The sequence below is a fragment of the Typha angustifolia genome, chromosome 7 (genome assembly GCF_048772165.1).
Source record: "Typha angustifolia cultivar Huaian chromosome 7, ASM4877216v1, whole genome shotgun sequence".
Lineage (NCBI taxonomy): Eukaryota > Viridiplantae > Streptophyta > Magnoliopsida > Poales > Typhaceae > Typha > Typha angustifolia.
Window position 1 is genome coordinate 16,289,432 of NC_133245.1, and position 12,666 is coordinate 16,302,097.

Sequence of the window (12,666 nt, forward strand, 5' to 3'; positions counted from 1 at the left end):
TTTTTTAACACTTGAGTTTCCGAACTCCACTTCCACTAGTGATCTTGTGATTGTCACCTTTTACAGTGTCATGTTGAATATGTGTCACGATGCCATAGATTTCACATTTTCACTCATGACTAATCTTGAATAGCATGCACTGCTATACACAAGAAAGGTCTCCAAAGTTGATGCTGTATTGAAAATTAATCTTTTCTGTTGTTTTTTTGACATTCTATTTTACTTTGAAATTTTCCACGAGCTATAAGAGAACAGAGGAACCCAAATTTGGAAATTCAGCAGTAGAGTTTACTGTATTGTAATGAAATTTGCTGTCTAATCGACTATGTTAATCCTGATAATCAGGTTTAATTCTGATTGTTGTCTTTGGAAAAAACATACAAGCGAGAAAAAGATAGAACCATAGAATCCAATGAAACATAAAGTAGCCGGCTATTTGCAGAAATCTGACTGCAAACAAGGTAAACTAGTCCACTTTCATGAGGAGATAACTGGAGGCTGATGAATCTATCTCACATGTCAGTACACTTATGCTACTATGCACTTGGATGTATTATGGAACTGCAGTTCAATCATATTCTTCTCATCCATCGCATAACTTCATAGGATTCATGGTGCAATATAATTCTATTTACATCTCAGTTCTCTTTTTAGAAGTTTTTTCTGTTCTCAAGGCTTTACAACTATCCTTTCTGATATATCATTATTTGTGTTAATGTGCACAGGTCAAATGCTTGGAATTTTCACTAGCAGTTGTGTACCTTGTCTTACTTCCTGCATTTTTAGCATGGGGTTTACTAAATAGAAAAGGAAAAAGAATAGGCCTCTCTTCCAAGACAGAATCACTGCAGAATGTTCAGGATCAAAATCAATTGCATTCCCTTAGCAAGCAAGAACTTCCTAATTCCAGGACACAGGTGTCATTTATGTTTTAACTTTTGCTGATTCATATTGAAATGGATTATTTTATGTTTAAGACATAAAACTTTTATATATTAATTTCAGTTATCTGAAGTTCCTTCTGTTACAAGAACAAAACGACCTTCTACTGCTCAAAGATATATGTCAAATTTCTTCAGGTTGTTCTATGATCTCTCTAATTGCATTCATAATGGTCTATTCTAGGTATTATATTTAATGTATCAATTTCCTTATATGCAGGAAGTATGGGGTATTCGTCACTAGACGTCCAATGTTTGTCTTGTCTGTATCTTTGGCTGTTCCTCTTCTCCTCTGCATAGGCCTTGTCACTTTCAAAGTGGAGACACGACCTGAGAAGGTACTTTTCTAATGTTGTAGATATTCCAAGTATCAATCTGAATCGTTGTTGAGTCCTGGTAATAGGGAAATGATGTAATACTGCAGTTGTATTTGAATAGGCTAATAAGCCGTTTTAGGTTAATTCTTGTATCATCATCAAATTAGGTTCATGAAACCACAGACTGATGGTCTGTTGTATTTTCTCATACATGATTTATGTAAACTGTAATGAACATTTTTCAAACTTTTTAGGGAACATCATGTCAGTTCAAGCTTGATAGTATTACAGATTTTTTAGGCTGATACTATCTAATAGGATACAGGACATTACCTCTATTTCCTGTATCTAAAGTTTATGTTGTTTTCTGTATGGTAGAATGCTATTTTTTTTTCTTGCTAGATTTTAAAACTTTTGCCTTTTTGAAGCTGTGGGTTGGCCCTGGAAGTAAAGCTGCTGAAGAGAAACAATATTTTGACACCAACCTTGCCCCCTTTTATAGGATTGAACAGGTATTTCTTTTGATTTCATCTTTAGCTCTGTTGTATTATAACTTATAAGAAGTTCACATAATCTCCCATTTCTATGTTACTGTTATTAGATTTGTTAAAATATAAAATATACAAATCATCATTCTTTGACAGCTTAAGGTTTTGGAGTATGATGTCAATATCAAAGTAGAAGTTCCTGCAATCAAATCTTGCCCGGCTCATCTGCTATTTAAATATAAAACCTCTAGTCATTTAAGTCAAGTCTATTTCTAAAACATTCAAAACGTCTCAAGCCTAGAAGTAAAGAAGAATGTTATAATTTGAAATATACAAATCACCGTTCTCTAATAGAGTAAGCTTTTAGAGCACTTAATAAGATTAAAAATCTGTTCTTTCTTTGACGGTAAGTTTTTTGGCTTCATTATGGTTAACTTCATATTTATTGATTGATCTTGCAAACTGCAGCTTATGTTAGCAACTGTTCCTGTTTCTAGCAGTGGTGATTCATCCTCTATTGTGACAGACAAAAATGTGAAGTTACTATTTGAAATACAGAAGAAGGTACTGGATCTACATGACATGTTTTCAACTTTCAAGTTTCGTACTTTGCAGAAAACAGAATTGTTATTTTCTGTTTCTTCATCTTGATAGGTTGATGGTCTACGTGCAAACTATTCTGGAAATATGATATCACTTACTGATATTTGCTTGAAACCACTCGGTGCAGATTGTGCCACTCAAAGTATTTTACAGGTGCTTTTCTAATTGTTTTCCTTTCAACTTTTCATAATGTAGGTATTTGCTATATCGTTAACTTAAAAGAGTATGGTTTTCCATTCATTATCAAGCATGACAACTGCACTGCGCTGATGCTTTAAATGAATTATGATAACATTGGACTCAATTAAAAAATAACAGATCTTTGGAAGTTCAAATCAACTCGTGTAAAGTTAGTCTAACATGCTTGTACATCAATTTTGACCTAATTTAAAAGAATTAGACATAAATTTTAAATTTTTTTGAGGGAAAATTTGGGGGAAATCAAAATTATTTTTTGATTCATATATGAAAAGTATTTTACATAGATCTAGTATCAAAATGGTAGATTCTTACTAGCTCACTGGCACGCTTACTAGCACACCTTTAATATATTTAGTAGTGACTTGTTTTAGATTTTAATAATTGTATTGAAGTCTACATTAGAATTTATTTCTAGATATTATTGTAAATGGCTTAGTTTAGGTCATTTCTAGTTATGCTAAAATTTTAGCTTAAATATAAACTTTGGGTTCAAATCAACTCATATAGAATTAATCTAACATTACGACCTTTGCTTATCTCAAAATTAAATGTTGAGCAATTGAAGTGATAATCTATACTTAGACTTGAAAGTATCTCTCATATAATTTTTAAAATTTAAATATTTCTTCTTCTTTATGCTTATTTTGTTGAAGGTATGATCCACTTGATTAAGAAAATAACATTGTCCTATTTTCAGTATTTCAAAATGGATCCTCAAAAATATGATGACTATGGGGGTATAGAGCATGCCAAGTACTGTTTCCAGGTAATTATGTGTTATTTCTGAGTAAGTTTTAAAAAAATTTAAAGATAGTCCATAGTCTAATCTTTTCTATCATTTATGATGATTTATTGTCATTTAACGTTCATATTCGTTTTTTACTTGTGAAGTTCTTTGCTAAATCCTTATACTTTTTTGAATGCTATATTATTTTCACCAATTGAGTTATTCATTTACTAGAATTATGGTACTTTAAAATTGTTCATATCTGTTAATAGAAGTATAGAACTTATATAAACCTAGGTTGCGTTCACTTATGGAATAAGGGTGGAATAAGCATAACTATTCTAATTTTTAATACTAGAAGAAAAGAGCTAATATTAGTATAAGTTATTCTAATGTTTAGTTTAATACTAGTGTAAAGAGTAATAGTTATATTTCATATGACATAAAGTCGATATAATAGTATTGGGAATTGGTGATGTTTTAACAAAATGATAAAAACACCCTTGAGCCAACGGGAAACAATATTTAAAATTTTTTTTTGCATTATGCGAGTACGAGGAGTTATAATTCCGCACTGTGTGGATATACGGAGTTATAACTCCGCACTCAGGTGTATGGGGTTATAACCCTGCACTCTGGTGAGCGAATATGCGGGGTTGTCTTTGGAGAGGAAAGAGAGAAGATAATAATCGTAGCTGATATGACTAGTAATTATGTGTTGTCATCTCAAAGGATAAAATGGTAATGATAATCTTGGGTTATTAATAAATAATTTTTAAAAAGTTGTATGGAATAAGATGGAAAGAATATTAAATTAATATATTAGAATAAGGTAAGATGTTGTTTAGTTACTAAACCAAAATAAGGAGGTTTATTCTAGAATAAACTTATTCCTATTCCACAAGTGAACGGGAGCTTATACAACTTTCTCATATAAGGTTTGCTAATTTTTAGATTTTAAAATAGAAAAACCACCGTTCTCTAACAGTTTAAAGTTTTAGAGTAGTTGGTGAGTTAGTATGAACTAACACAGAGGTTCAAAATTTTGTTAAGCTCATCTGTCATTTAAAATATAAAATCTATACCTATTTAAATCAAGTCCATTATTTAAATCCATTAAAATGTCTTAGCCCAGAAATGAGGGGGAGCGTTAGAATATAAAATTACGTTCTCTAATAGCTTAAAGTTTTAGATCAGTTGGTGAGTTAGTATGATATCAAAACAGAGGTTCGAAATCTTCTCAAACTCATTTGTCATTTAAAATATAAAATATTTACCCATTCAAATTAAATCCACTTTTTAGGTCCATTGAAAAGTATTAGCTCAGAAATGAGAAAAAATTTTAGAATATAAAATATAAAAATTATTATTCTCTAACAATTTAAGCTTTTAAAGTAGTCGGTGAATTAACACTAATTTTATTATCTATGTGCTGATGTTACTAGCACTTGTTACTAATATATATATAACAATGCATTATAAGCTAAATTCTACTATAAATTTGGGTACAACTTAACTATTGCAACTGTATATCAGCATTTCTCTTCTGAAGAGACATGCTTGAGCGCATTTCAGGCACCCGTAGATCCAAGTACAACATTAGGGGGATTCTCAGGAAGTAACTACTCCGAGGTACTGTTGCTGCCCTCAATCAATATTTATTACATGTCTTTGTAAACAGGTACTTTAAGTTAATAGCAGTGAACTTTTTATTTTTAGGCTTCTGCATTCGTAGTAACATATCCTGTGAACAATAAAGTTGACAAAACAGGCGAAGAAAATGGAAAGGCTGTATCTTGGGAAAAGGCTTTCATTCGTCTTGTGAAGGTTTATTTTCTCTCATTGTTCTGTTTTCCTAGTATAATGTTGTTTCATATCTTAAAACAATATTTCATAAGGTTTCATTTCGATAGCAAGTTATCAATCCACACTATCAATGTATCAAGATACTAGATCGCTGAAATTTGTTACGTAAACAAAGATAATAGGTTTCTCATTTTGATATAATTTCCTTTATTTAACGATTAAAACTGTTATCTACAAATTAAAGTTAATATGTCAAGGGGAAGTTTCTATCAGCTCACACAAAACCAAACCTAAGGAGTCTGGGGTAACATTACCCTTGTTTGATTTGAGTTAGGGTGGGTCCATGACTAAGTTCGAGGATCACTGCCCATGTTTCGTAACCAGACACCTTTTTATTCTTAACCAAGTTTGCTCCACAATAGAGATAGAAAATAAGAAAAACATTTCCAATTTGAATTCAAGTAGATTCCAAGTTTTACTTTTGAAGTGACTTATATCTATCATTTTCATATTTTGTCAATGTTCCCTCTTCGCTCTTTTCTAAAAAAAACATATATTTTATTTTAATTATAAAAGAGCTCATCTTTCACCATGGTTAAAAAAAAAAACTTTGGAAAAAAATTCGTACACACTCGTGGAAGAATTAAAATTTAATTATTTAATATAGTTTATTGATAGGTTTAACATGACCGACTTGCATTTATATTTTATATAATAGTAATATTTTAGTACTATTTGTATGACACATACTCAATTTCCCTAAAAAATAAATATTTTTACTTTTCATGTCACATCAAAGTAATAATTACATTTGATTTCAAATCTTCTCTCATCTATTCTAATTTTTCTTTCAAAATAAATATATTTTTCTTCAAAAATAAATTTAAACTTATTACATCCACAATAAATTATAGAATAGATGTGGGCTTGTGAGCTTTTGAGCCCACAATAACTTAATTTCTTTTTTGTAATAAAGTTTGCAATACAAATAACTTCTTAAAGAATATTAAAATTAATTCTATAAAAAATATTTAAAAATAATATAACCTTACACATAGACTTATAACCAATAAATAAAAGAAAAATAAAAAGAGTAACCTCATGTTATTAATAAAAAACAACATTAACCTTACGTTATTTTAGAATTTAAAAAAAAAATATGTAAGCCCATTTGCTGGCTTATATGCAAACTTGTAATCCCGCCAATCAGTAATTAAAAAAATTGATGAAAAAAAAATAATATTTATAAATCTTATCATCAAAAGGACATTTTGGTCTATTAATTTTATATATCTATTTTTTTACTTCAAAACCAACACATTTTTCACTTTTTCACATCACGTTAAAAGTAATACACTTTAGCCTAGTTCAAGGTACGTAAATTGTGACTAGGAAATGTGGTCAACTACCTACATTCTAGACTTGGACTCAAACCACATAGACCTATAAAGATTCAAAAACTTCCATAAGAATAAATGAAATCTGATATCTACTTAAATTGAATAAATTTTTGGGTCTATAACTTGTGTTATAATAATCAAGTCACAAGAAGTAAGATATTTCAAGATTCTTTTAGCCTATGATTAGAGAAGTTTTTACCTTTAAGCAATCTATGCACGTTAGTGGCTCTTTTCAAGATTAATATGGTCAAGATTCATATTTGTACCCTCCTCCATATCGTAATGTGGCTGATTGCTATACTAAGGGTCATGTCTCGCGAGGTTTTGACGAGTTCATCAAATCTTTACATTCATGTAGTATGAGTTCAATAACAACTTGGATAAGGACCACAAGACCATGCCAAATACTATATCGTGGACTGCTTGCTTTTTTCCCTTTCTATATATGTACATTCAAACAGTTGACATATAATGCATTCTGTCAAATTGGTGACTTCATTTTGGGATGATCTTTTTATCCAGCTTCAATTCTGTTTATTCTTAGAAACAACTATAAGTAAGTTTTATTTATGGCTTATATATTGCAGGAAGAGCTAGTGCCGATGGCTCAGAAGCAAAACCTAACCCTCTCTTTTTCATCAGAAAGTTCTATCCAAGAAGAACTGAAAAGAGAGAGTACTGCTGATGCAATAACCATAGTGGTAAATTCATTGTATCCATTAATAATATTTGTTTTCTCAATGCTGTAATCTAGTTGCTTGCTCCTGTAGAGAAGCATATTTACATAATTACATTCTTGGTTGAGCTTATTAGTTATCCTTGAATTGAATCAGATAAGCTATCTTGTGATGTTTGCTTACATATCCTTCACTCTTGGGGACAATGCTCATTTCCCTTCCCTTTTCGTTTCATCTAAGGTATGAAGATCTTCATTTCATTGGTCCCATGATTATGCTATTAACATTGCTTTTGTGTTTCCTACACCAACTTTTTAATGCTTTCATGCATTTTTTGAACGTATACATTGTAATTCATACATACATGCTGGAATTTGTTTCCTTGCAGCATTGGTCCTTCAATGATGGATTCGTAGCTAATTATTATAATATTATGTTCCTTTGTTCTTGCCATGAAGCAAACATATGTCAATAATGTTCTCACGACTCGAATTCGGAATTATGACCATCCATGTACCCAAATGGGCTTGAGATATATAAAGCCTTAACAAATAAGCTTTCCAAATCCACAAAATAAAAGAATTCAATATAAACTGTTCACCCCAAGCCAGTAATTAATAAAATTCCAAATCTAATTTGATAATCAATGTCGTTCCAATAAAACCAAGAAAAATGACAGTTTTCAAATGGAAACAAAAATAACTAATACCACTGAAAATAGAAGATCCAATTCTAAGTGAAGGTAGAGTCTCAGTGCTCATTCGTCGCACTGTCTAGCATATGAAATGTTAGGGAGGGATTTTATGAGTCTATCACACCAAAGTCACCTAAGAAAATCACTACAATAATTTAAAATAGGTCTATCTCCTATATTTGTGGGTAAACTTGAGTCACAACGAAAAATCCCAAAGCAATTTATATCGAGATTATTTTCTAGGTCATTACTATCACCAATGATGACCGTGCCATAGACACGGATCATGCTGACCACCAGTCGGCACGACATGTGCCACAACACTTGGAGGTCGTGCAATAAGAGAGGGAGAGAAAAATGTAAGGGACTACTCAACTTCACTCTTCATCACTCGCCGCCTACCGTTGCCCGAGCTTGTGTCGCTCACACCCCTCACGGGTGCCCTAGACTGAGGAAGAAGAAAGGTCGAGAGAAAGAGAGACAAGGTCTAGTCGGTCAATTAAAAACTTTTGCAGATCCGAATTTGGCAAGTGGTGATTAACGATGGTAAGCTTGATGACGAGATAGATGACGAGCAATGAAGCTACAAGAAGGGGTGCCATGCGACACTCCTTGTGCCACGTACCGGTACACCGAAGATAAGATGATATATATTGTACAAAGATAACATGATACATATTGCACGAAGATTACATGATAAATATTGCATGAAATACGAGGCAAATCAAAAGTTGAGTGAATCAACTCACTTGAGGTCTAAGTGGAATAGCTAAAATCTTTAATCCAGTGCGAGAAAAGATCGCCACTTTTAGTAATAAGCTAATACATATTTTAATCTAACCATAAACAAAAATTTAGAGTTTCACTAATTTAAATTCACTTAATTAGGTTAGATTGAGACTTCAGGACTTGGGCAAAAGTGATATCTCCATTTAGGTGGAACATAATTAATTACTTGACTGGGTCTTAGAGTTTTGTGGAAACACTTGTTTATCTCATATTTTGGATCTTAGCTCCATAGAACAATATGCTACTACTAAAACATGGAAGAATTGAAATCTTATATCACAACACTATGTAAGTACCAATTGTTTGTACTTAAGTAAGCTGAAAAAAGACATATAACCTTGGGAAGAATAACATTCTGCAAAATATATGACTCGTGCTTCTTTAGGTACAAGAAATATCAAGCCAGCCTTCATGCTAGAGATTTTCTCTCAACATCCATCATATTGGTGCCAGGCAGAAAATAGAGCATGAGAAAGCCTAGGTTGCAGGGGACTTTGATGTCTACAGGCTAATTAGCAACATGGCAATTGGCACATACAATTTGTTCAGAAGAAGAATATTTGATTAATGCCACTCGTGATAGTATGGAACAATAAGAAAATTACAAAGTGATACCCTCCATTTCGGAGAAAAGAGCAACAAATAAGGTCTGACAATGAGTTCTCTGACAAACCTTTAGGAACTTGTGCTTTGATGTTAGTATAAGATTGTGATCAGAGTAATGTATTTTTAGTTTTGAGATAGTGACATGTGTCTCTCATTATTAGCGTATTAATTTTTATTGTTGTTACAAGTGTTGCCCCATATTGACCTCTACCTACCTTGTGCAGCACCTACTGAACAACATAGACAAGTTGACATGAGGGTGTGCAATCACTGTCATCCATGCTGTTTGGCACTTATGCCTATGGCTAATTTACATACCCTGAGTCAGTTACCATGCAACTAGCTTGATTGCCCTTAATTTATTCATAGATTCTGATATCATCTTTTCCTCCTTCGAAAACTGCTGCTTAATGTTTTGTTTCAACAATTATGTAACACTTACTTATTTTATGTCCAATTAATATGATGTTTCCAGGTTTTGCTTGGTCTGTCAGGTGTTTTTCTAGTTATGCTCTCTGTTCTTGGGTCAATTGGATTCTTTAGTGCCATTGGGGTGAAGTCGACACTCATCATAATGGAAGTTATTCCTTTTCTTGTCTTAGCTGTAAGTTTAATGCTTACATTTATTATTTCTGTTCTGAGACCAAAGCACAACCATGATATGCTCTTCTTAGTTATCTCTGATCATAATTGTTTAATCATCTTAAAGTGTGTTACATACTATTATTTGTCGGTTGTCAAAGACTTATCTCTTTATGTTGAGCATGAGTTCACATCTTAGATGATCAATCATTCTAGGTTAATTCTTGTTTTCATATGTAATTTTCATTGTGTGCTACTGTTTTCACAAAAGCTTCAATGTAGATGTTTATATCCTAATATTTCCTACCTTTCATGCTGCAAATCATTATTTTGCAAATGTAAATTCTGTTGCAATTGCATTCTCTAGCGGTCAAAATTACCGTGGGATCTGAGGTGTGTATTACCATGCATCAACATGTAAATACAGTCATAACTTATAATTTACTGAAGTTCACAAATTTTCTTGCGTTTTATATATATGTATCTTCACATTTACCACTTGCATACCCACTAATACTATGAATAACAATAAATAAAAAAATCACTAATTATGATGGGTTTCATAAGTATAAATAATATTTCCTTGTCAACTGAAGTGACTTTTATACTGTACAGCTAAATATTTGGAGGCCTTATAATAGTTAGAATGTGGGATAAATTTATAGAATAGCCTTAATAACTCTAGGTCAAACTCTGTTGTGTCCTTGAAGAATCAACTATTTCTTGTCTGCATCCATACTTCACTTAAGATGCACAAGTACAGCATATTTTACTTTATCTAGATGTTAACATCTAAAGCTTAAAGGTGTTAGAGATCTCAGCAGTTTTTATTCTTTATATCCTGACAACCCTTCACTTTTGAGCTCGAAGTATTTTGATGGGCTTAAAAAGTGAACTTGACTTAAATAAATTGAGGTTTTTATTTTATTTTTATTTAATTCACGAGATTGATTTGACTCTAATTATATGTTTACTCACCAATTGCTAGTGCAGTGGTTTTTTCTCTTCTATATCATACACTAGAAAAATATTATTTTATTTGGTAGATGAGCATAACAATTTCTTATTTATTCCCCATATCATGTTTTGACTTGTAACAAGCTGATCCTTGTGATGCATACCAGGTTGGAGTGGACAACATGTGTATCCTGGTGCATGCTGTGAAACGTCAATCATCAGAGTTGGCCTTAGAAGGACGGATAAGCAATGCACTAGTGGAAGTTGGACCATCTATTACGCTTGCTAGTTTGTCTGAATGTTTAGCTTTTGCTGTTGGTACTTTTACTCCAATGCCTGCATGCAGGATATTCTCTATGTTTGCTGGTTAGATCATTTTTCTTACCATATATGTGTTATTTTTTATCCTTGTTTGATTTGACCATCCTTACTCCCTGCTTATTTTGCAGCTTTGGCTGTCTTTCTGGACTTCCTTCTGCAAATAACAGCCTTTGTTGCACTGATTGGCTTTGACTTCTTAAGGGCTGAAGATGGTAGGGTTGATTGTGTTCCATGTGTAAAACTTCCAAATAAACCTAGCATTAAAGGTACTTTCTGAGCTTTCCTTTTATGTCTACTTAGTTATTCTTCAGTTGCTATAGCTTTGCAGAGCCTTTTCTGTGTTGCACGTTTGTTTATTGATTACATCTGAACACTTTATGAACTTCAGGTAGTAGCCAACATGAGATTGGATTACTTGGACGTTATATGAAGGTAATATTGGGCTCATCCTTCATGCTTTAACCAATATATCCATATTGCAAATTAAAACTTGTTGCTATAATTTAATCTTTGGCTACATAATATATAGATAGATCGATAGATTTCCCTTGCTGCTGAAGCATATTGATTATTTCTCTTTTGTAGCATTCCATCATATTTGAAGATGTTTCTTTTGTTTCTATTTCCCTTTTTGGATCCTTTAGGACCTCTTTTTGTACAGCAGATTAATATAGTAAAAATAAGCTCCATTGAAAGTTTGATACTAGTTTTAGTTTCTTATTCTCCTCCATTATTTTTCCTCAACCATGTTATCTTAATTTGTTAGATTCTTGCTACTTTAGAAAATTTAAACATCTTAAACAATAAATAATTGAAGTGCTGATCAATCAACTTTCAATCTGCTCTATGAATTTAAGAATCACCATTATTTTGCTTAAATTTAGCAGTAAAGAACTGACGTGATTTTCCTTATGTAGGACGTCCATGCACCTATTCTTAACCTTCGAGGGGTTAAGCTTATAGTAGTTGCTGTATTTGTTGGCTTTGCTTTCATCAGCCTTGTGAGTTATACTCCTTTCATTTCTTCTTCCTTCTACCGCTATAATCTGAAACTGGTACATAAATTAGCTTAGTAGTAAGTTCAGATCTGTCTATCATGTAGATTTTCCTATTATATCAGTTAGCTAATTTGGGTATGTAGCTTTTAATCTGTTACATTATGTGTTGCAGCAGTTACTTGATATTTGTACCTAGGAATCTAGAGATGATCCTTTGCAGTTGTGCAAACTTGGGACATGATGACCGAGTGATAAACGAGTTGACTGATAGAATAATTGGCAATATATGCTGTAGGGGAATATGCTTTATATTTTGTGCATTAGCCTCTCTGGTGGTTTTGGTTGAACATATTAAAGTGCCTGTTTGGGTAGATGTACATAATGTCAGTTTCGTTTTCCTCTCCTTTTTGTTATCTCATGTAAGGGGGTAACATACTAACATATATTTGAGACTTTGAGTTCCATATCTGGACTTCTCAACAAGGAAAAGTTTACTGTAATTTGGCTTTATGCTGATTTATATGCTACTGTCAACAGTGATGGAAAATATTTAATTAGG

At 32.3% G+C, this 12,666-nt stretch overlaps 1 protein-coding gene across 1 annotated transcript in view; it reads left to right on the forward strand.

The window, feature by feature from the left end:
- Positions 1–12,666, forward strand: part of LOC140762351 (uncharacterized) — a 33,303-nt gene that overhangs the window by 8,479 nt on the left and 12,158 nt on the right. The window contains exons 8-23 of the mRNA XM_073100093.1: positions 726–917; positions 1,006–1,079; positions 1,162–1,279; positions 1,687–1,770; positions 2,215–2,310; positions 2,401–2,502; positions 3,248–3,316; positions 4,814–4,909; positions 4,997–5,104; positions 7,071–7,184; positions 7,317–7,400; positions 9,725–9,853; positions 10,956–11,154; positions 11,238–11,375; positions 11,498–11,541; positions 12,027–12,110. Coding sequence (XP_072956194.1) covers positions 726–917; positions 1,006–1,079; positions 1,162–1,279; positions 1,687–1,770; positions 2,215–2,310; positions 2,401–2,502; positions 3,248–3,316; positions 4,814–4,909; positions 4,997–5,104; positions 7,071–7,184; positions 7,317–7,400; positions 9,725–9,853; positions 10,956–11,154; positions 11,238–11,375; positions 11,498–11,541; positions 12,027–12,110 — 1,731 coding nt within the window. The remainder of the gene's footprint in view (positions 1–725; positions 918–1,005; positions 1,080–1,161; positions 1,280–1,686; positions 1,771–2,214; positions 2,311–2,400; positions 2,503–3,247; positions 3,317–4,813; positions 4,910–4,996; positions 5,105–7,070; positions 7,185–7,316; positions 7,401–9,724; positions 9,854–10,955; positions 11,155–11,237; positions 11,376–11,497; positions 11,542–12,026; positions 12,111–12,666) is intronic.